The sequence below is a fragment of the Diorhabda carinulata genome, chromosome 10 (assembly GCF_026250575.1).
Source record: "Diorhabda carinulata isolate Delta chromosome 10, icDioCari1.1, whole genome shotgun sequence".
In the NCBI taxonomy this organism is placed as follows: domain Eukaryota; kingdom Metazoa; phylum Arthropoda; class Insecta; order Coleoptera; family Chrysomelidae; genus Diorhabda; species Diorhabda carinulata.
In genome coordinates this window covers 4,229,510-4,255,156 of record NC_079469.1, presented here as the reverse complement: position 1 = coordinate 4,255,156, position 25,647 = coordinate 4,229,510, and the positions used below count along the sequence as shown (strand labels likewise).

Sequence of the window (25,647 nt, the reverse complement as noted above, 5' to 3'; positions counted from 1 at the left end):
AAAGATAGTATTTTCGTCGTCCTCATGTTAATCAAACAATGAAGACGTGCTTTGTGCTGAATTGGGTGATGAAGGACATAGAAACAGAAGAATTTGAGCGACTTAAACCAATTAAAGGCATATATATAGAAATGTGAAAGGTCCCCGACACTGCCACACGACCAGCGGATTCCAAAGTGCAATATTCACATAGTCAGCGGATTCCAAAACAGGTATCAAATAAATATAAGTTCAATGCATTAAAATCGGAGTTCATTCATTGTTTGGTTACTGTTCATTGTTAAAATAATGATTTGTCTGTAAAGTTATTTTCTGTAGAAATTATAAGTCGTTTATTGTAAATAAAAGTACTTTTTAAAAAAGTTAAAAGTGTCTCAAAGAACATTTCTATATAATATGGACAGTTTCTATAAGTGGAAGCTGTTCCCATTAAAGAAGACAGAATACATTCTCAAGCATGCGCAGTTTAGATAAAGTGTCTCGAACGAGAGAAAATCAATATTGTCGGCACCTTAACGTAGGGACTTTTTTTCCCATACCAACTGTCCATATAGTATTACATAAATCAAAAAAGGTAAATTTACTGTTGTTGTAATCAAATGTGGCAAAAGACTGTCATTTGTCTAAAGGTATCTGTGAATTATTGACAATATGGATGATGAAAATGAGGAATGTAAAATTTGTGGATGGAAAAAAAGAACCATTTTCATTGGAAATATGATTAATTATGTAGAATACGAGCAAAAAATACTCTGTATAACACCAGATGCAAACATTTCACAAAAGGTGAAGGATGTATATAAAATGAGCTAATATTAGATTTTGATGTTTGTCAGAATAAGTTAAATTTATTTTCTATTACAAGTTTTTGAAACCATGTTCATTTTTTAAATGAGTTTGGTAACCTAATAAATAATTTGAGATTGTTTACTGAAGTAGATAATGAAGTTACCTTAGTAAATTGTAGGGACTAAGTATCCGTATCCCTTTGTCTAGTTTTCTACCGGTTTTACCAGGTTGTTTCCACATTTTTCCGGTTGAAATTTCATGAATTTATTACACTTTTATTATGATGAAAATTTATTTTAGAAAATACAAGTATATTAACACAACCAAGTTATTTTTTTAATTTAACCAATTCTTGCTTCACTGCTGCAAACTGTTTTTGAAAGTCTTCAAGGATCTTTGTTTTCTTTCCAGTTTTTCCTAGTTTCTGGCAAATCTTGTGATTTTTTTTATTTTTGTACAGTGCCGTATCTTGTGTAGGCATTCCTCATAGACAATCGTACATTAATCCTTGGTCTATAAGTGATTCTTCTTCTGAATTTTCAACCAAAATCTCCTTATCGACAGAAAATCCTTTCTCTGCTGTCTGTTTTCGATAATTTCCATACAAAAATCATCTAATCTATCCCATCTGGAATAGTTTTTCATGTCATTTAGAGAGATCCGTAGAAACGACAAAGTGTGTTATCCGAACAAAAGCTAATAAAAGAAACACTTTTTCTTTTTGAAACACCCACGCGTATCCTACTGACTGCGTCAGTTATGAAAATAAATATCGGTTTTTATAAAAATATATTAAGAACAAATTCTGAACAAAAGCTAAGGCAAGACTGAATATACAATGAGTTTTAAAGAATATATAATATTAAAAAAGTATGAAGATGATATGAAGACTTTATTTCTATTACTGCAGCTGTAATGATAAGATGGCCTCATAACTAGTATGATCAACTTACCCCCTACCATCTCATTGTTTATTTCCAATTAATTACTAATTATCTGAGCTGATTTTATTATTTATTTTCAACATAAATCACAAATTAAATAACAGCGTTGAGACCAAAATAACCTTAAAAATACATTTTTTATATATTCTCATGTACATTATACAAAAATATATATTTTTGATGAAATAAATGCTTTTGTAAATTTGGTGCTTTTCTAATGGATTTTATTAAAGTTTACTGGTCAAATGTGTGCGATTCGAAGGGTCGTAAGAAATTTCGTGCCACCACGTTGGTCTTAACATACTTCGAGGATTTCCCATTAACAATTTCTGTAGATTTTCATACAACTGAAATAAAGAAATAATTTAAATCATTTAGTCCAGTCAACAAGTTCAAAAAGGTGAAAAATAGAAATAAAGGCAATAAAAATGTTGGATTCAGAATCACCACTAAATTGCATTTAGTTTTTCGTCGAAAAATATTGAGATTTAAGCAATTTTGAAAAAAATCGCGAAAAGGAAGAAAGTTTCCGACAAAAAAAGTCTCAACTCCCGGAACTTCATTTTCATTATTTATAATTTGACGTTGAAAATAGGGGTCCGCGTCGGCGTTAAAGACATTTTGTCAGATGAAATTTTTTTTTCTTATATAAAATGTCATTTTAAAAATTTAAATAAATTATAACCTCAATTTCCCGGGAGGAAACTCTTCCTCAGGAAGTGGTATTCGGCTTCAGTTAAAGTATTTTAATAACTGGTACTTAAATGGTGAATAATTAATATTAAATTGGACGCTGTTATGAATGGATGAATATAAAAAGTGGAAAAGCTTAAAAATTAAATTAATAAAAGAAAGATAAACAAATTAAAACTATTTCCGGAGACGATTATCTATTTTATCATATTTATGGCTAAGAACAATAACAAAAGTTATAACAAAAAATAAATTTATATGGAACTTATCTATGGAAATCCGGATGGTTGCAGCCCTCAACTGAATTCCCAATTGTTGGGAGTTGAATTGTTTGTTTGTGGTGCTCTGGTTGAGTCCTTTGGATGTAGTTGAACTCACAACATGTAGAACCACGGAAAAAAATACAAAGAAAGGAAACTGATGGAAATTACTGAAGAAGGAACGAGTAGGTAGAACAGATTTAAATAAAAAGAAGCTTAATTTTTTAATATAACCTAACAGGAATCTGTTTTATCCTATTCGTTCAGTTCCCCCAAATAAATAGAAAATACGAATTTATATGAAAACTATCATACAAAGTTTGTTAAAAATGAAAGTAAATCGCTAAAGATAACCGGAATTTTTGTGAGAACAATAAAAAAGGCAAAGGAATATATAGGGAATATAAAGAAATAAAATCACAAATTTACTAAAATTTATTTTGATTTAAAGTGTAGATAGATAGAGGACGTTTTAGCAACGAAGCTGGGGTTTTATTGAATATCTCGAATGAAGTGGGAGGTCGATAACAAATTAATTTCTTCATTGGAATGTTAGAATAAATAAATCAGATGTGACTACTGTGCCACAATACGTGAACAAAGGGACATTCGAAATGTTTAAAGAAAAACGTAACAAGCCGAATAGCATGTTACAAAATTCTAGTATCTTCTAGAGTTCTCCCTCAAAAAGAGTGTGAGTCACGCGACTGGTGAGAGTCCCTTTTTTATATTTGAAAATAATTTGACGTAAATCGAAATTTAATTTTTTTTTGCTTTTGATTCAGGCCAATTCAGTTTTTTTTGGTTTAATTTTCAACAACGAAATCACTGTTGTGACAACGTAGTCTCGAACCCAGTTTATTACAACTGGTGTTTCATTTTTAACACAACAGAACTCTATTATTTCAAGTGTTAACAAGATACTAGAATTTTTTCAAATTATAATTTCATATAATAAAAAAATTATTGCGCGAAACCCCAATTTCAACGTCAAATTTAAATTATAAATAATGAATATAGAGTTCCGGATGTTTGGACTTTTTTATCGGAAACTTCTTCCTCTTTAACAAACTTTTTTCAAAATTTCTTAAAAATTAATATTTTTCGAATTATTATCAAAAAACTAAATACCATTTTGGCACCAAAATATTTTTCTACAGGTGATACCGAATCCCAATTTTCGAACTTGTTTACTGGACTAATTACTAATGAGAATTTCATACTTTTCCGTCGGAATTTCCTAGAACTGAATGTACGACATAATCCGGAGGTGCAAGACCATCAATAACACTCAAAGCATCCGGTTTCAATCGTTTACAAATATCCAATACAGCATCTTTGAACACCTGAGAAAATTCTGGTCCTCTTGTATATCCTCCTTGATAAAAATACACCAAATGTTTATCCAAACACGAAAGACCATACAAAACACCCAAATTGTGTAGAGTTAATCGAAGAGTCTTATCAGCAGAAGACGTTTTGTTCCAGAAATATCTGAGAGCCGTGTATTCACCGTATGATTTAGATAATACGGCTGCTCTATAAACTTGAGACTCGTTACGCGCCGTGAATTTATCTAAACCGTTGCGGATCACTTCTTCTTGTTTTTTATGCATCTCGTTAACCATATACAGGATGAGCCATTCGTAGGAATTCATTACAACTGTAATAAAAAAAATGTGCTACATTGAAATTTATATTTACATTCTTTATTTTGTACAAATATAACAAATTATTTGGGTGACTAAAACTTGACTGAGTCAGCCGTTTGTCATACATTCCATCGGTGTAACCGTATTATTAGCAATGGAGTAGATGTTGGGTTGAATATTAAGACGGAGGAAGAGATAATGAATATGTTTGAAAATATATGAATTAAGGTCAAACTGAATTGCCAGTAGTTTGTGTAATTTACAATATTATCAACTGTATGCAAACTATGGACAGTTTCTTACCAAAAATTCTCTCTGTATGTAACTACATATATAACATCACACAATAAGTCGAGTGACTGACACATAGATGGCGCTGCCATGTAACGTTTACGAAGTACCAACTTTCAAATATCTACGTGTTTTGTATTTTCATTAATCAGAAAAGAAGTGACAGCCATTTAAGTGAAGCTACTTTTGTGATTTCTTAATGAAAAAAAAATAGTATCCGAGCTCAGCAATGGCAAGTGTTATCTGGATTCTGCTACATCGATGAGAACCATTTGTTATTGGTTAGCTTAATTTAAACGTGGTTGTGCAGACACCTATGATAATGAATGTTTTGGTAGTCTAGATTACCATTGGATATTAACCCAGTTGCTCCCACGGTGTTTAACCGGGACTTCTTCGATGATGTTAGAAGAGTAACATTGGATATTAACCCAGTTGGTTCTACAGTGTTTTCTTGAAACCTCTTCGATGATGTTGGATATTAACCCCGGTGCTCCTACGGTGTTTAACCGGGAATTTTTCCCTTTCTATTTCGATCTGTAGGTTCTTATATTTAAGTAACTTTTCTGCTCTTTTTTGTATCATATTGTAGTCCGATGGGTTCGCTACACCTATCAATCTATCTGGTTAGTTTGCTAGTATCTTATTATCATTATTTTTCCTAAAAATTAATACTTACACTCTTTATTTTGTACATCGCTAATGTTCCTAATTGTACATTGTCTGGTTCTAATTATGGCGTGGTGTTTGAAGAATACGCAGCTACCTAACGGTGTAGATAACTTGTCGCCGGATAGTACGGCCTGCCATTGTTTTAGTAACCAGTTGCTGGTTTGTTGTACCAAAACGTTATTATCCCCTTCGTATGTGACGCAAGGATCATTTGTATTGCGTAAGTCGCCCAATCGGGCGGCTTTTAAGAAACCGTGACCGCCGCAAGCTTCTCTGCATTCTTGTGCGGCGTCTCGACACGACCAAGATAAAAGTGGTTTGGCGGCGGATACTAAAGCATGTGTTTCAGATACTATTTCACTCTAAAAACAAACATAATACTACTGAACACACTGTTTACATTAGCACTACACTAACACTCACAATTACACTATCTAGCGCACGTTTCGATATCTAAGTTATCGTCTTCAGAGACAATCTCCGAAGACGATAAGTTGGTTGTCAAAACGCGCGTCAGACAGTGTAATCGTGAGTGTTGGTGTAGTGGTGGTGTAAATAGTGTGTTCAGTAAGAATATCATCAAATTTTCTAGAAAGTTATATATAATACTGATATGAACTTACTAAATTTTGTAGTTCATCGGATGTCGTAGATTTTTCTACGGCAGATAAATAAGTTTCTGTAAATCCGTTTACGAATACCCGAAGTACAGCCGCTGCAGACATATGTGGAAATAGCCTCCATTGCTATTAAGAAAAAAAAACCTTTTTAGATATTACAAATGATATTATCTTCGGTTCCATTTAAATAAATGACCATTTTTGATATTCCCATAACAGTTTCCCAAAACCCTATAAAGTCATAGTCTTAAAAAAATAAGAAAACAAAATTAGAAGTATGGAGTAACACGCCAGGTATGATAAAGAGAAATTTCCCTTTTGTTTCACCAATTAGTCCCTTCCATTAAGTATAGATGAGTTAAGATGACTTATTGGTAGGGTCGCTGAACACTATCTGGTGAATTACCAACTGAAGAACATCGAAGAAACTCCCGATTGCTCCTATCGTTATTACAAGGCACCAAAATAACGGCTAAAGACGGTGGATTGGACGTCGAGGTGACCTTAGGATCCGAAACCGTTCTTAATCGACTCGGTAGTCTCGACCTTCCTTCTACTTTGGTTTCTCCGAATCACTGATGTTGCTTCATTTGAGCTAGATCTCATCGAAAGCACCACACAAAGTTTCGACATCGAAAGATGTGCGGGTAGTGGATTCCGTTTCCTCAAAACCCGCGGGGTGGATTGTAAGAGAAGGATTTGTAGTGGTCCCCACACCTGTAGGAATGTCTCTAGGTTTCCCGCGAGCATTGTTCTCATTACCTGATTATGGCTAAGGCTCCGTCTCTAGGCACATTTTTTGTCCATCTAAATTTGATTTTCAGAAAAACCAACCAATATATGAGTGTTGTAACACTTGAGACTGACCTCAATATCTCCATTTTGTATTTTCACGTTGTTCAGTTATGTTTACCTTCATCGAGTACCATATTTACATATTAAAATTTATTTTTTAAAAATAATTTGTGCCTTAACTAACTTAACGAAAAGAATTTTGTTAAATTTATGTTACGAACTAGTCTAGTGACGTAAATCGTGAAACCGGTCCTGTTCTATTATATTATTAGAATCTAAAGTATGGCGAAAGCGGCGGTAGTTTATATTTTTTAAATACCATGTTATGACCAATTTTATAGAATCAATTTCTAGGAAGGTCTTTTTGTTTGTTCACTTTCTAGAACCGAATTATCGAGAAATCCGTATTGTATAAATGGTCACTTGTTTATCAGCGAAAAAGTCAGTAAATAATCTGATATCATCCCGAACAAATCGGGATAGACAAATAAATTAGTGAATAGTGAAGTGTTTAGGATTAAGTTAGTGAATAGGTAAGTCTTCGTGGATAATTTAGTGATTAGTGACAAGGGCATAGTTTAGAGTAATGAGTGTTAGTGAACACAATGTTAAAAACCCCAAGAACTGTTTAAATAAATTAGAAAAAAAAATTACACTTTTCTTTCGATGATTTTGGCCAAGTTTAACTAGAACTACGCTCAAACGGTCAATTCATGATACTTTTCAAATGAAAAAAATGAATAAAACGGTCGAATCCCGAACGCATCGGGATAGACAAGTAAACAGTGAATTGTTTAATAATAAATTAGTGAATAGTGAAGTGTTTAGTAATAACTTGGTGAATAAGTAAGTATTCGTGGATAATTTAGTGAATGGTGACTAGATTGGTGTTTAGGATATATTTTAGAGTAATTAGTGTTAGTGAACACAATGTTAAAAACCCCAAGAACTGTTTAAATAAATTAGAAAAAAAAATTACACTTTTCTTTCGATGATTTTGGCCAAGTTTAACTAGAACTACGCTCAAACGGTCAATTCATGATACTTTTCAAATGAAAAAAATGAATAAAACGGTCGAATCCCGAACGCATCGGGATAGACAAGTAAACAGTGAATTGTTTAATAATAAATTAGTGAATAGTGAAGTGTTTAGTAATAACTTGGTGAATAAGTAAGTATTCGTGGATAATTTAGTGAATGGTGACTAGATTGGTGTTTAGGATATATTTTAGAGTAATTAGTGTTAGTGAACACAATGTTAAAAACCCCAAGAACTGTTTAAATAAATTAGAAAAAAAAAATTACACTTTTCTTTCGATGATTTTGGCCAAGTTTAACTAGAACTACGCTCAAACGGTCAATTCATGATACTTTTCAAATGAAAAAAATGAATAAAACGGTCGAATCCCGAACGCATCGGGATAGACAAGTAAACAGTGAATTGTTTAATAATAAATTAGTGAATAGTGAAGTGTTTAGTAATAACTTGGTGAATAAGTAAGTATTCGTGGATAATTTAGTGAATGGTGACTAGATTGGTGTTTAGGATATATTTTAGAGTAATTAGTGTTAGTGAACACAATGTTAAAAACCCCAAGAACTGTTTAAATAAATTAGAAAAAAAAATTACACTTTTCTTTCGATGATTTTGGCCAAGTTTAACTAGAACTACGCTCAAACGGTCAATTCATGATACTTTTCAAATGAAAAAAATGAATAAAACGGTCGAATCCCGAACGCATCGGGATAGACAAGTAAACAGTGAATTGTTTAATAATAAATTAGTGAATAGTGAAGTGTTTAGTAATAACTTGGTGAATAAGTAAGTATTCGTGGATAATTTAGTGAATGGTGACTAGATTGGTGTTTAGGATATATTTTAGAGTAATTAGTGTTAGTGAACACAATGTTAAAAACCCCAAGAACTGTTTAAATAAATTAGAAAAAAAAATTACACTTTTCTTTCGATGATTTTGGCCAAGTTTAACTAGAACTACGCTCAAACGGTCAATTCATGATACTTTTCAAATGAAAAAAATGAATAAAACGGTCGAATCCCGAACGCATCGGGATAGACAAGTAAACAGTGAATTGTTTAATAATAAATTAGTGAATAGTGAAGTGTTTAGTAATAACTTGGTGAATAAGTAAGTATTCGTGGATAATTTAGTGAATGGTGACTAGATTGGTGTTTAGGATATATTTTAGAGTAATTAGTGTTAGTGAACACAATGTTAAAAACCCCAAGAACTGTTTAAATAAATTAGAAAAAAAAATTACACTTTTCTTTCGATGATTTTGGCCAAGTTTAACTAGAACTACGCTCAAACGGTCAATTCATGATACTTTTCAAATGAAAAAAATGAATAAAACGGTCGAATCCCGAACGCATCGGGATAGACAAGTAAACAGTGAATTGTTTAATAATAAATTAGTGAATAGTGAAGTGTTTAGTAATAACTTGGTGAATAAGTAAGTATTCGTGGATAATTTAGTGAATGGTGACTAGATTGGTGTTTAGGATATATTTTAGAGTAATTAGTGTTAGTGAACACAATGTTAAAAACCCCAAGAACTGTTTAAATAAATTAGAAAAAAAAATTACACTTTTCTTTCGATGATTTTGGCCAAGTTTAACTAGAACTACGCTCAAACGGTCAATTCATGATACTTTTCAAATGAAAAAAATGAATAAAACGGTCGAATCCCGAACGCATCGGGATAGACAAGTAAACAGTGAATTGTTTAATAATAAATTAGTGAATAGTGAAGTGTTTAGTAATAACTTGGTGAATAAGTAAGTATTCGTGGATAATTTAGTGAATGGTGACTAGATTGGTGTTTAGGATATATTTTAGAGTAATTAGTGTTAGTGAACACAATGTTAAAAACCCCAAGAACTGTTTAAATAAATTAGAAAAAAAAAATTACACTTTTCTTTCGATGATTTTGGCCAAGTTTAACTAGAACTACGCTCAAACGGTCAATTCATGATACTTTTCAAATGAAAAAAATGAATAAAACGGTCGAATCCCGAACGCATCGGGATAGACAAGTAAACAGTGAATTGTTTAATAATAAATTAGTGAATAGTGAAGTGTTTAGTAATAACTTGGTGAATAAGTAAGTATTCGTGGATAATTTAGTGAATGGTGACTAGATTGGTGTTTAGGATATATTTTAGAGTAATTAGTGTTAGTGAACACAATGTTAAAAACCCCAAGAACTGTTTAAATAAATTAGAAAAAAAAATTACACTTTTCTTTCGATGATTTTGGCCAAGTTTAACTAGAACTACGCTCAAACGGTCAATTCATGATACTTTTCAAATGAAAAAAATGAATAAAACGGTCGAATCCCGAACGCATCGGGATAGACAAGTAAACAGTGAATTGTTTAATAATAAATTAGTGAATAGTGAAGTGTTTAGTAATAACTTGGTGAATAAGTAAGTATTCGTGGATAATTTAGTGAATGGTGACTAGATTGGTGTTTAGGATATATTTTAGAGTAATTAGTGTTAGTGAACACAATGTTAAAAACCCCAAGAACTGTTTAAATAAATTAGAAAAAAAAAATTACACTTTTCTTTCGATGATTTTGGCCAAGTTTAACTAGAACTACGCTCAAACGGTCAATTCATGATACTTTTCAAATGAAAAAAATGAATAAAACGGTCGAATCCCGAACGCATCGGGATAGACAAGTAAACAGTGAATTGTTTAATAATAAATTAGTGAATAGTGAAGTGTTTAGTAATAACTTGGTGAATAAGTAAGTATTCGTGGATAATTTAGTGAATGGTGACTAGATTGGTGTTTAGGATATATTTTAGAGTAATTAGTGTTAGTGAACACAATGTTAAAAACCCCAAGAACTGTTTAAATAAATTAGAAAAAAAAAATTACACTTTTCTTTCGATGATTTTGGCCAAGTTTAACTAGAACTACGCTCAAACGGTCAATTCATGATACTTTTCAAATGAAAAAAATGAATAAAACGGTCGAATCCCGAACGCATCGGGATAGACAAGTAAACAGTGAATTGTTTAATAATAAATTAGTGAATAGTGAAGTGTTTAGTAATAACTTGGTGAATAAGTAAGTATTCGTGGATAATTTAGTGAATGGTGACTAGATTGGTGTTTAGGATATATTTTAGAGTAATTAGTGTTAGTGAACACAATGTTAAAAACCCCAAGAACTGTTTAAATAAATTAGAAAAAAAAATTACACTTTTCTTTCGATGATTTTGGCCAAGTTTAACTAGAACTACGCTCAAACGGTCAATTCATGATACTTTTCAAATGAAAAAAATGAATAAAACGGTCGAATCCCGAACGCATCGGGATAGACAAGTAAACAGTGAATTGTTTAATAATAAATTAGTGAATAGTGAAGTGTTTAGTAATAACTTGGTGAATAAGTAAGTATTCGTGGATAATTTAGTGAATGGTGACTAGATTGGTGTTTAGGATATATTTTAGAGTAATTAGTGTTAGTGAACACAATGTTAAAAACCCCAAGAACTGTTTAAATAAATTAGAAAAAAAAAATTACACTTTTCTTTCGATGATTTTGGCCAAGTTTAACTAGAACTACGCTCAAACGGTCAATTCATGATACTTTTCAAATGAAAAAAATGAATAAAACGGTCGAATCCCGAACGCATCGGGATAGACAAGTAAACAGTGAATTGTTTAATAATAAATTAGTGAATAGTGAAGTGTTTAGTAATAACTTGGTGAATAAGTAAGTATTCGTGGATAATTTAGTGAATGGTGACTAGATTGGTGTTTAGGATATATTTTAGAGTAATTAGTGTTAGTGAACACAATGTTAAAAACCTCAAGAACTGTTTAAATAAATTAGAAAAAAAAAATTACACTTTTCTTTCGATGATTTTGACCAAGTTTAACTAGAACTACGCTCAAACGGTCAATTCATGATACTTTTCAAATGAAAAAAATGAATAAAACGGTCGAATCCCGAACGCATTGGGATAGACAAGTAAACAGTGAATTGTTTAATAATAAATTAGTGAATAGTGAAGTGTTTAGTAATAACTTGGTGAATAAGTAAGTATTCGTGGATAATTTAGTGAATGGTGACTAGATTGGTGTTTAGGATATATTTTAGAGTAATTAGTGTTAGTGAACACAATGTTAAAAACCTCAAGAACTGTTTAAATAAATTAGAAAAAAAAATTACACTTTCCTTTGGATGATTTTTACCAACTTTAACTGCGGTCAAACGGTCAATTCATGATACTTTTCAAATAAACAAAATGAACAAAACGGTCAAATGAAAACAACGCTTTTTATACCGAGTGATCCCACACGAACCACCTAAATGTACTTACATGTAAGGGATACTCAATTATTGGTAATTCATTCATGTTATTGTTTCCTTCGCCGTTCGGTGCGAATTGTTTCCTGACTGCTGCGTATCTCACAGCGATGGTCACTGCACAAATGAGATTATTCGAACTTTCCTGCATGATACCCACTCTACCCATCGATAGATTTTCTAAAGCGGCCCCCAGGATCCTACCCGGATCTTTAAACGAACTTTCGTAGTCACCTTCAGTCGTAACATCGGCGGTTCGATTCAATAAGTTTTCTCTTGGTATCCTGTAGTTTTTGAACAAGACAAACCTGAAAATAAATAAAAATTATTTTTGAGATACAGGGTGTTATTCGTTTGATGAATATTTTACCCGTTGTCTATACCGTTTAAACCAATTTTTTCTCCCATATCGCCTATGGTTATACCAGGAAATGGTAGCATTGTACTTGGATCTCGTACTGGAACGACAAAAGCGTGTAAACCATGGCATTCTCCTTTGGTATATAGTTGGGCAAAAAGTAGTGCGTGCGTGCATTGTTTACCTAAGAAATTTACCACTAATAGATGAAATTTACAAAAATGCGGATTAATAAAATCATTTCTCAAGTGGAAACTAAACATTTCGTATCGCAATTGATATTTTACCTAAGTTTCCTACCCAGCATTTCGCAGCTTCAAAATCTGGTGTATTGATAACGAACTCTTGTGTATTTGCATCGTAAGTAGCTGTGGTTCTCATCTGTTTGGTATTACTTCCATGGGAAATTTCAGTTAGAGCCAAACAAGACAACATCTAAAAATTTGGAGTATAAATGAAACACCTCAGTATTTATTCAATTTATTTTGACAAAACTATTAAGTACCTGGCCCGACCTAGAAAGTACACAATCTCTACAGTATATGTTTCAAAGTTTGAAGACACCACGTTGTTTAGAATTTGTTTGGCAGCAATCAATAGTGAACGTTTTCAATGAATTTGTAAATACTTTTATTTGAAAAGCCTCAGCCTCAGCCTCAGATGAACTAGATTCTTCTATGGGTGAGTAAAATATTGGGTAGCGTAGTTTAAACGAGATCGTGCGACCTGCAAATACCAGCATCGCGACCAAACGAGGAAATAATTCAAGAAATGTTGAATAAAATCCACAAAGCGGTACTGGATGACCGTCGACTGAAAGTGCGCGAGCTAGCAGACATAGTAGGCGTTTCAAAAATTGCGATACATCGCATATTAACTGAAAATTTGGACTTGAGAAAGCTGTGTATAAGATAGGTGCTCACAATGGAACAAAAGCAGCTTCTTGAAGATGTTTCATAACCATGGATAAAACGTGGGTCCATCACTTGACGACCAAAACAAAAGAACAATCAAAACCATGGATTGAAAAAGGAGAAACGGATCCAAAGAAGACAAAAACCGTTCCATCTGCAGTCAAAGTCATGTCGTCGTTTTTTTTGGGATGCGCCTGGAATAATTTTCATTGACTACCTTGAAAAAGGAAAAACTATGAACGGCGAACAATAACATCCGCAATAGAATTATGCACCCTATTGACCAGTTTTAGCCCTCTCGGATTATTTTCTGTTCCCACATTTGAAAAAATGGCTCGGTGGTCGAAGATTTTCCAACAATGAAGAGGTTATGTCAGCAGTTAACGGCTTTTGAATATTGCTGGGAAAATTGTATGGAACTCGAAGGAGATTACGTTGAAAAATATATTTTTTCCACATTGAGCCGATTGAGGACAATTGCCACTTCATATTGATTAATGCCTTCTGATGTCTATTGACCTCGATTGAAAGTAGAATCACGTTTTTTTTTGTTGGATCAGGTACTTTTGGGTTAATCCTCGTAGAATTGTTTTTAACATAAATACAAATTGTTTTTTCTTGTATTTAATCAAATCGTTACACGGATTCAACTATTCCTTTTAACAGAAAAATATGTAAAAGAGTGCAAAAAAAAGAAACTTATTTAATTTTTCGAATTTAATTTTCAATTTCAAAATATGGAACTTAATTTTAAAAACGGGTTTTATTATAAAAATTTTTCTACCATTCGAATGCTCCCCTCCCCTAGCCACACACCTTTCCATAAATTTTTTCCACTGATCAAAGCAGTGCTGGAAGTCTTCTGTGGTGAGAGCCTTTAGGAGCTCTGCCGTTTTTTGCTTTACCTCTTCCATCGAATCAAATCGAGCCCCTTTCAAAGCAGATTTTATCTTCGGAAACAAAAAAGTCGCACGGTGCCAAATCTGGTAAGTATGGCGGGTGTTTGAGCACTGGAATACGCTTACTAACTAAATACTTTTGGTCAGGAGTCAGATTTTCACTCGTTTTTTACCCCGCCTATCTAATGCGCCCCCTAGGCGCACAGTCTCGTTATTTAATAGCCAAACCTCGTAAAATATTGTAACTGCCTCAAATAATACCCCTAGATATTTATTTAATACAAATGCTTATTCAAATTGTATTGGGTAGTAAACACTAATAATAACGATACCCAACACATACCTAACCTAAAACCACATTCGCTCTTCTGATTGCGTGACTAAACAAAATAAGTTGATCACGTGACATTTTTAAACTATACAATACGTCGTCTCTTCTAAAATTGACGTCAAAAACAAATATTAAAGAGAGAGAAAGAGTAAATGACATTGTACTATTGGTAGATAGACAAAGTACATCGGTTCACCACTATCTATCTCTTTTTGCTTTGTTTTGATTGGTTTTTATTGTACAGAGTTAATATTACCCATCAAATAGGAATAAAGAAACATCGAGTAGTATACCGGTGTTCTTTCCCTCTCTATCAGCAGTTCGTGTCGACTTAAACAAACTTTCGTACCTCGCTCTCTCTCTCTATCTTTAATATTTATCAATGCAAAAACGTGAGGAATAAAACGAATTGTCAAAATCAGCTGATGCCCACTTCAAAATGGCCGGGGTGAACAAATACTTTTAACGTAAATTTCTGTGTAGTTTGTGAAGTTATTTGTTGGATTTTAGATCTTATTATTTTCAGTTTTATTTCGAAATGGCTTTTTAAATAGTTGCTACTTGAAAAAGTATGAAATTTTCTCGGAAAATATAGACTGCAAAACAAATGTATAGGAAACTTGTGGAAAATAAGCAGGATTCTGACTAAGGATCTTTTCATCTAATAAAAAAAGGCCCAACTGTACCTAAAGCTTCAAGTTTAAACTTTTACCTTTTATAACCACTGGGTTATCACTTTGTAACCTCAAAAAGTACTCACTCATGTTTGATAAACTTGAAGGCATAAGTGTCCAAAAAACTCACGAAATTTAAGCTCAAAATGTTGTAAATTTTGCAAATAGCTTGAAAGCTTACTTGCTTAAAAAAATTGTAAAAACATACAGTTTGAGTTGTATTAGTTTCTCTAAAATGTATTTATGGAGTCCGGAAAAATCCAAGGAAAACTAACACGGGTACATACGAGAAAATCGAATGTTTGCCCCACGGCCGCCATTTTCTTTATAAAGATAGATTGCGAAATTCCTGGTTAGTTGAGTCCCATAACGAGCAAGCAAATAAAAAAAATCTACCAAAGAGAAATATTTCGATGTGAATAATTTATATTTGTTATTGTAAAACGATTCGTTTTATCTTTCGATTATAAAATTCAAAGGTTAAGATTTTTTGAAAATTAGCGACAATTAATGAAAAATTGTCTATGGTGAAAGTAAAACATAGAACCTCAGAATTCGTTGAATCATTCACGAATATACAGGGTACTTCCTATAATTATTATATATTTAAACAAAATATTTAATAATATCCCCCCCGATAAATATAATACCAAAATGGAACATGTAATTTTTCTATTTTTTTTTATCGAAGCCTACATCAATACAAAATACACTGTAATTTATTTCCGGACCTGATAAAGTCTTATCACAATGTGGTTAAGCTGATATAATGATTCCAATAAAAAAAATACACATAAACTGTTATATAATAAATAATATAAAACAATGGTACAAAAAGTATTTAATATTTATTTTATGATAAATAAGCCCACATGTTAGACTGTTGAAATTTATTGACGCTTAACCACACCACACATTATGGTGTCATCAATACAATAATAACCTCAAAAAATACAATATCACAGTTATGCTTTTAGTTTTTATGAAAATAACAAATATAATAACTCATCGTTAATAGAACTACAAAATGAGTGGCTTCTTTCACTTATGGACACTTGGACCTAACCTAACCGTATAGTTAAACGTGGTTTATATGCTAAACCAAGGTTATATTTATCCTAACCTAAAAAAAAATTTTAATCTTATCCCTGTGTTTTCATAAAAAGTTGACTTAGTTTCACAATTGACATATTTGATGAAATATTATTAGAAAATGATCTCGACATATTGGAAGTTATTGATATAAGATTTCCAAACATTGACAACTCGATTTCGCCTCTTAAAATTTACGGTTTTGTATGTTTCTACAACTTGCTGCGGAGGATTGAGAGTTTAATAATGACGACTTCGTGGACTACCTGCTGTGCTGTAACACAAACTACCATTTATTGTTACTAGGAGTAACTTATCCCGATACACATTCCATTTCCGAGCACGTATTCTTATAGGAAACGAATCAGAAATCAAAAAATGGCAGCAAGTTCTGACTGTTTCACTCCAAGGTTATGTTTGCGTCCCGGCGGCCATTTTTTGGTGTTATAAACGTCACTTGGAATACCCTATACGGACTGAACTAGAGAATAATGTGAAGCTCTATTATTTGCTTCGTTGTTTGTATATGATTCCGCCGTGTCGCGACATAATTTTGATGTTTAAATACTTTTTTGTAAAAACTACACATGATCGACAAAAAAAAACGATTTGAATGAAGAAAAACTATTAAGAAACGGGAAAAAAATGCTGTCCGAAAGTTATGTTTGCCTCCCAGTGACCATCTTGGTATCATAAACGTCAAAGTCTCGGCATACCCTATACGTTTCTAGTACCAACATCCCTATTTTTAATCAAATTTCCCGAAACAGAAAGCTAAATTTCTACTATGGGTTTATTGTTTTTTTTAAATACTAGTTTAAGCCATTAGAATTTCACATCTAATATGTTATAAGAATGTCCGGAATTTAAACACATAAAAACAACTTAAGTTATGTAATTTCTTGTTATTTCTTTTTATTAATGTATTTTTCAATATTTTTAATATTTCCAAATAGCGTCATTCAATAATAATTTCAATTATATAAAATAACAGATGTTTTACATCTTCGCCACGTAGACATTTTTTCCAGTTACTGTCATATGTCACGTGGAAGACTTCATGACAAATGACATAAGTCAGTTGTGCCTTACTGTACGTACAATGAACAATATAAACTAAAATTTTATTTATAAGTGAAATATATGTGGTAAATACTTACCTTATTTCCCTGATAAGCGTACTGACTGTGTCTTTCTGTTCCTAAAGTTACTATAGTGTTACTAAAAAGTCCTTGACCTAAAGCTAATTTTATAGAAACATCTGGAAAAGTTATAGCTATAGCTTGATTGCAGGCTAATTGTAATTTGGTCTGAAAAATATTTTTTTTTCTTTATTAGCAATACTTTCATACATAAAAATAAATTACCCTTTGTTTATAAGCCATTTTATTTAAATCACCCCATATGAAATCATATGACAAATATTTTTTTAACCGTAAAGCTGTTCGTCTTTGTTTTTCGTCTGTATTGGCTTCTACTTCCAACCTCTTGAATAATGGATCTTTTTCCAAAGTTTTCCATACCAATAACTGAAAATTTTTATATCAAATATAAGTTTTTCTTCAACTACCATGGGAATATTTTTTATACTACAACCGCTTTTAGGAATTTTAAAAATTCATTTCATTGCTATGGTGACTATACTTCCGCGGAGTTTAAGTGTCATCTGTCATTTAACTTGTATATAGTAAAATTGTAAATTCCCATGAATAAAACAGTTTTTTTTCCATGTTTATAAAAATTTTGTCAAAATTACTGAAATTTGGTTAATCTTAACAAGAACACCAAATAATTAAACCACAATGTAAAAATATATCTGACTCACTTGCATTTTCAACATTTCCGCTTCCTCAAAAAATAATTTCAGTTTCCACCAATCGAATTTCGCTTGTTTCCTATAGTGAGTTAATGGACCGATAGGCAGATCTTTGAATACTAATTTGTTATCTTCGAGATCCATTTTTTAGTTTCTGAAACAAGAATTAAATAGAAATTAAAAAATTACCTAAATTATGTCTGTCTTCGTCTAATAGTATCGTCCATCACATGTCAAAATGTCGAAAGCACGTGTACCAAAATATATTTTTTATATTAAATCAAATTTTTATCACGCCATATTAAAAATTTCAAATTATTTAGTCAAAATATCTATGAGTTTAAATCTTTGTTATTATTACAACACAATCTACCTACAACTGTCACATGTTCCCCAATGTCTATGCTTAGATTTTGCTTCTTAGCAAAAAAATATACAACAATGGCCGACATACTTGGAATTCGTATTTGATAGTATATGAGCCAGCTACTAATTTATTTAGATATGAAATAAATTTAATTTCCAAATAATTCCTACTGAATCTTTAAATCTTTTTACCTCAGAAAAACTGAGTTACAAGACTTGTTTTTTTACGTTTCGTTTCGTTTTTGATGGCATCTCATTTTCTTTTGTAGATGACCGCCTTTTTTCCTTTCAGTACCATCTACTTCTTATATCCAACAATGCTTCTTTTCCGGTACTAATTCTTGAGCTTCAACTACAGTTTTTCTCGTAGTCCACTATGGGTTTTTCTCGGAGACTTGTAACTCTCGAAAGTGCCACGTAAGCTTGACCGGATGTGAATAATGTTTGTAATGTAATGTTTCTTTTCCTAATTATTTCTGTAGTTACCTGATCAACCTTGACTTCTTGCACTGTACCAATAAAACCATTAATATTTAATAATTTATTTATTTTTTTTATATCATATCATTTGGGATTACGAAGTTATTTATGCAGTTATTGTATCTAGAAAACTGAACTGAGTAGATGTAATTGGCCTCCTGTAACGTCACGAGACCCTACGTCACACTGCGTCACTATAACTATCTATCTCGCACTCATTTATTTCCCTATACTTACTACTACTAACCGGCTTAATACATCTACTGGACTGAAATTGCAAAATATTTTAATTTTTCCGTGATTTATACATTAAACTCTAATTGTATTCAAATTTGAAATATACCGAGTTTATACAATGATTGCTTGGTTACTAAAAATACAGGCCTCTAGTCTAATCCACAACAAACTTATAGATTCGAAAACGGCCTGAAATACTTCGAGAAAATGATGGTACGGCCGCTTTTTTGCTGGACTTGGCGAGGGCAAGATATGTTGTTTTACCCTGATTCGATTCATAAACGCATTTTTTTGATGTTATGGTTAATCTTCCAATTTGTAATGTATAAATTTTAAGGTGCAGAGCTTGATATAAATTAGTAAAAGAATATTCATTAAAACGTTTCGTTTTTAACCAAATCTTTATTGAATATTATACACGGTAAGGTGAATTTCGATTTTATGAACGCAAAAAGTATCACTTACCTAGAAAACAAATTATTTTTACAGTAAGGGCCCATTTACTATAAAGTTTTGAAATACAAATTATCAGACTGAATATATTTAGAAGTCAGCATTGATATACATGTTTATGTGTTCTAAGTGGCACATTATTTATTTTTAAAGGGACTGTTATCAAAGACAGAAGTTTGATAATGGGGAATTCCAAAATAGGTATAAACAGACAGGTATAAGTGTAAATATCCACTTTAAAAATAGGAAAAACCAAATTATTGAATCAGCTGAAGAGTCCAATTCATTTTTTTATTATTCTCCTAGTAACCGTTATACAAATTTATGATATTTACAACAAATATTAAAAATATTACGTTAACTAATTTTATTATATCGAAGTTACTATTCGTAAATGACAAGTTTGCGCATTGTCATAATAGAACAGTTCTATATATGTTCATTGCAAAAAATATGTATATTTATATAAAAAAAATGGTGTACTTTAGGGAAATAATGCCAAAAGTAAGATTGAGGATCGGAATAGGAAGGAAGAAATTGTCCTGGCTGCGAAATATGAAGCAGTGGACAGGAATAAATAGAAGAAAAAGAAGATAAGTTTATAAAAGATATAATAAGTAATAGGTTATATTATAATTGCTGCAAAACGCCGAAATGCGTACAATTAATTGTAACAGAAGTTTTAAAAAATCAAGAAATACAAGAAAGTGGGTGAAACTGAATTTTGGAAAGATCACTCGATGTTCTATCTGATGAACAACAAATACCAATATAGAATCGTTTGATTGTAGGTTATGTAACAAAAATATAGTGTCAAATAATATGTAATTGTATTTTTGTTGTAGTTTTTTCCTGTGCTATTTCTAAATACATGATTACTTGAAATAAATGAATATTTTTAACTTAACTATATCAAAATGGCCTTATAATTGTCTAGATATGGCAGTAGTTTCTTAAAAAGTAGCACTGTATTAGAAAGTACACAATTTGCAAAGTTTTACAAAAATAAAGACTAATTTTTGCGCCGTTTCAATTAATGAAACGTCGATCTATCACTTAACACCCGAAAAAAAAAATAACACCAAAACAATGGATTGAAAAAGCAGAACCGGCTTCAAAGAAGGCAAAGACTGTTCCATCTGTAGGCAAGGTCATGACGTCGGTTTTTTGGGATGCCTGTGGGATAATTTTCATTGACTATATTGAAAAGGGAAAAACTATCAACGGCTAGTATTATGCGACGTTTGAGCGAACAAATCAAGCAAAAAGGGCCGCATTTGGCCAAGAAAAAAGTGTTGTTTCTTCAAGTCAACCCACCAGCTGACATATTCGTTATTACAATGGCCAAAATTAATGAAAGAAAGCTTGAATTACTTTCGAATGCACCCTATTTGCCAGATATATTTTTTTCCCAAATTTTTATGTTTTCTTCGAAGGGCCAGGTATTTCTGAGACCATCCTCGTACAAGATAGAAGCATGGATATAAAATTGAAACCACATAACCTAACTTTCTGGTATTTACGGTACAGTTAGTTACAACTCCAGCGTCGTGTAAATAAGTATATTTTAGGTTAAATTTTTAATTTTACGTCTCCCTTCCAACAACCCTAAAACCGCCCTCTTATTGAACAGATTATTTCAAAATATAGACAATAAAGATTACGTTTGAACATTATAATCCAGTTTTTTCAAAAAAAAAATGTGTTATTTCAAGATAACTACGTACTAGTAACAAACTAATTACCGAAAATGGATTTTTATAATTTACGTTCGTGGTTAATTATCGACGCAGTACAATAAAACACTAGTGTGACCAATGACAACAGGGAAACCAAATAAATTACTTATCAGATCACGTTACCCACAATTTTTTAGCTCTACAATCTAAGTTAGAATGTCCTTGTTAGGCTGATATAATTAAATGATATCCAGTAGACCATGTGATATAATTTATAAATTCGTTTCTATATATTTCTGGCACATTAAACTTTTATATATTATAAAACCGATATTTACGGATCCATTTTTGTCAATTATCACGATAATTAATATTTTATTTCAACAATTAGCAATGACTTATTGTATATTTCGAAATATGATATGATAACCCATTCATTTAGCGAAGTCATTAATTGAAAGCAACAAAAATAAGACTCACTAAATCGTCTACTTCTACTGCCATCTCATGAAAATAATAAAAACTTTATTAATTAAACGTATTTGTGGAATTTGTACCTGCCTATTGGTCTTCATTTGGCAGTGTTACCAACACTACCTAATAGTCTACAAACATTCTTACTAAAGTTGGATGGACGCGCCGGGTACAAATTTTTTTAAAATCTTTGTAATGTTTACAACTTTCCTCACCTCGTTTTATAGAAGATTCGAAGAAAATTTGTTCGTTTACGGTAATTTAAAGATTTATAGGAAAGAATATTCTAGAATGTGAGGAAAATATATATAAAACGAGTTTCCACCAGACGCAAAGTCGGTGAATAATAATAGTAAACGCATTGTATGGGTAGCAGCGATTTCTTGGAAGATTTCAGGCTTGAACTCGTCCAAATTTCGAGGCTTGTGGTTAAACACACAACTCCTAAAGCACCCCCACAGAAAAATATCACATACTAATAAATCGGGAGACTTTGGAGGCCAAGAACATTTCTAAAATGTGAAATAACCTCTCAAACTTATTCCTGGTTCAAGCCAAATGTGTACGCAAAATCCGTTGTTATACAATGAGCATTTTGTAGGTATAGAATCATGATTTTTCATACGTCTAAGTTTACCGATTTTGTTAAGATTTAAGACAGCTTAATATCAATCAAAAAATTCGTGACTACCTCTTACGTAGAGCAGAGCTATCTCCACCACGACCACATCTGACTGACTACAGCATACTTAACTGTCATTGATAACTGTCACATTGTTATTATTATGTACCTAAAGATGTCGTAAACTACCAATCTTTGAAATCATATCTATCTAAATACAAATTTTTAACACTGTTTCTTGGTCCAATACATTCAGTAACTTAGACCAGTTAAATAGCACACCTTCCTTCTGATTCATGTCGTTGCAATATTATCATCCATACGAGAGACACTAACGTGTTCTGCGCACTCTTTCTACGACCCACTCTATAATCTCGTCGGTCTAAAACACGTGGTATAACTTGAAAAGTTCGCTGCGGTCAGTCTAGCGCAACACGTAATATGCCTAGTTCTCTACCTTACTAACATTTCAAATAGCCCCGTATAAGTTTGTCGTCGCAATAAGATGCGATTTTAGTTTAATGGGAAATCTCTCAGCATGATGAAGTTATTGTAAGTGGAAGACAATATAAGTAAAGTACAGTAAAGACGTAAAATAGTGCTTGGTGATTCATATTTTACTAACCAGCCCAACAATCCATCTGGTAAACCGATAAAATCAATAGAAATTTCTTCAACAAGATATTTTTTTGTGAAAACATTATAGAATACCTAAAACTTTTTATCACGAGCCGCCACTGTGTGCTTTAGTTTAATCATAATTCCATTATAAAGCAATGTTATCGGCAATTTTATCTATCATTTAATTTATAACCTCACTTTTTATTACTCCCTGTATACCACATTGTCATCAATGAAAGATTTATTGAAAATTAAAAATATGGTTGGTTTTACGAATGATCTGTAAAAGTAAATCATTAAAAAAATTTTAACAATAAATTTATTGATTGGCCCATTTGAAAACCAGATGTTCTTATTAAAACAGAACGAAAATAAATATTTATTTCTCAACCAATTGATATACACTGCCGTTCCCGAAGTTTTTTATGTATATACTTCAAAATCTTTAAATAAATTACGAATGAAGACCGATTTCGAACATAAACTAGTAGAAACTTGGAAAGTCTACAAGAAAATAAAAAGAAAAAACGATTATCAATATCAAAATCAATCAACCATTTCAATAACTCCGATTGGCTTTTTATTTACATAAAACTGTGAATTTTAGTAGTTCTTTGATTGTGCTCTTTAAAAACTAAATTATTATACTGCTACTATATTAAAAAAACATTTATTTAATTTTTAATATATCGATTCTTATAATCACCCTGTAGAAATGAATTAATTTTTTTTCTTAAATTTATTCGAAAAAAGTCTATTTTAAACTTATTATTGTCATTAGTCTAAAAAAAGGAATGAGCCGTACGGCTTTTCTTTCACTTTTATTTTTTTATTTTAAAAAATTCATTATTGTCTATTATAGACGTAGAAAAAATGTAGTATAATTAATAAATAAAGTATTAACCAAAAATATACACCAGTTATCTTGAGTCAGTATGAATAGAAATAGAAAAACACCCATATAACCTCACCTGATCATTCACACGTGCAAATTTTAAATCACGCTATCAATAATATTAAAATTGAGTAACTTGTTGCTTCCGAAAAACTCGTATTCGTTACGAACTACTCCACCCCAATTTAGTAATTAACGAGTAAATAGATACACACTGCACGACGCACTATTTGTTACCTACTGAATAAAACCGACGGAATTGGAGCCATACCATCACGGATAGAGCTTTGCCGGCTTTCAGTCAGATTCAGGAGACCGATTATTTAACGTTCAAAACAGAGTCGGATTCGAACTATGAATCGATTTTTAGCTACAAGCAAAAGTAGGCAGAAAGGTCCCCAAAGTAAAATACATCATTTAAAAATAACTGATCTTTTATGGGCCTAATATTGCAGAAACTACGAATTCACTACGTAAATCCGCGTGGAATCCACGAAAAAGAAAGCAATTCATTCATTTCACTATTGCTATTATTAATATGAAAGGAATGCAAAAAGTTCGATCAGAACAAACTATATTTATGCTTTTTATGAATAATGAATTAAATTTGTACAGTAAAACGTAACAAGAATAGATTTACTGTTTTTCCTATTTTTGATTCAATTTTCAACTATCGATTTTTTAATACGACCCTGCTTATCGCCAAATTTGCACGTGTTTAGCTTTGGTCACGTGCTTTCCCCACAATGCAGGACTATTGTTATCTTTCTCTAGCCCGTTAACAATCTTTTTGCCTCCATCACTTGGCGGTGTTGTCGGCTTTTATACATTTTCAAGTTCTATTTGACAATAAATATCAGTATTACGCTGTAGTAGTTGAAATGATAATAATATAAATCATTTTGTTTATTTTAAGTCGTTAAACTGGATAATATATATTATCTTTTGTGCTAATTCGCAAAGCAAATCCTTTGGATATATATTTTCATTTCCGTTCATAAAATTATACTTAACCTAATATATGATTTAATGAATTACGTATGCGTTCGAGTTGGAGTAAAATAATTTTAATTCAAAACATACATTTTATATTAATTAAGTAAATAATTCATATCTATTAACAGATATAAATGACTTTGACCTTTTACTTGATTTTAGATCTGTTTTGATAAAAAATTAGATTCCAGATACAGATACAAATTAACGTTTTTTAGTTCAATAAAGACCCAAATAGGTTAAAACGTCAATTTTTACCTGCATTTTCATTTTGGAAAACAAATATAATAAATCAAGATTTATTAATTGTTGAATAGGCAACCGCGCTTTCCGGGTTTAGTTTTAGTTTCAGTTCTTTTTCTCAATATTGTTATGCTGCTATATTTGAATTAACTAATTGATGAATTATTGATGAATTGATGAATTATAATAATATAATAATGAATATGATAATGAATTTTATTTTCGGTCCTAGCCTGATGTTACTATGAACATTTTCAATAATTTCAAGTTACATTTTTAAAGTGATGTTTTTAGATTACATTATATATTAAGAGTTCACTAATATGACCTGTCTAAATCTAAATTAGGAATTAGGTCAGCTGAATTTGGGGAGTGGTGGGAGTTGGTGGTAGTTTTGTCATGAGATCCATAAAGGCGTATTTTTGCTTGCTAC

At 31.6% G+C, this 25,647-nt stretch overlaps 1 protein-coding gene across 4 annotated transcripts; it reads right to left on the bottom strand.

The window, feature by feature from the left end:
- Window positions 1-1,786: 1,786 nt before the first annotated feature.
- Window positions 1,787-24,515, bottom strand: LOC130898911 (peroxisomal acyl-coenzyme A oxidase 3). Of its 4 annotated transcripts, none has more exons than XM_057808511.1 (11): window positions 24,052-24,515; window positions 18,158-18,302; window positions 17,700-17,861; window positions 17,493-17,642; window positions 12,710-12,857; window positions 12,435-12,606; window positions 12,078-12,372; window positions 5,925-6,047; window positions 5,309-5,663; window positions 3,910-4,349; window positions 1,787-2,080 (listed from the first exon to the last, which is right to left on the bottom strand). In XM_057808511.1, the coding sequence occupies exons 2-11, from the start codon at window positions 18,290-18,292 to the stop codon at window positions 1,961-1,963; spliced, it is 2,100 nt and encodes a 699-aa protein (XP_057664494.1). In that variant the 5' UTR covers window positions 18,293-18,302; window positions 24,052-24,515; the 3' UTR covers window positions 1,787-1,960. The 4 variants fall into 4 exon arrangements, with proteins under 4 accessions (XP_057664494.1, XP_057664491.1, XP_057664493.1 ...); XM_057808508.1 differs by lacking the exon at window positions 24,052-24,515 and adding an exon at window positions 18,526-19,233; XM_057808510.1 differs by lacking the exon at window positions 24,052-24,515 and adding an exon at window positions 19,001-19,233.
- Between the last annotated feature and the right edge of the window lie 1,132 nt (window positions 24,516-25,647).

Excerpts from the sequence above, each read along its gene's own strand:
- LOC130898911 (XM_057808511.1), bottom strand. The coding sequence starts at position 18,292 with ATGGATCTCGAAGATAACAAATTAGTATTCAAAGATCTGCCTATCGGT. Across the intron at positions 17,862-18,157 it reads CGGAAATGTTGAAAATGCAA|TTATTGGTATGGAAAACTTT; the intron begins GTGAGTCAGATA and ends AAAAATTTTCAG. Across the intron at positions 2,081-3,909 it reads TAGGAAATTCCGACGGAAAA|TTGTATGAAAATCTACAGAA; the intron begins GTATGAAATTCT and ends TCTTTATTTCAG.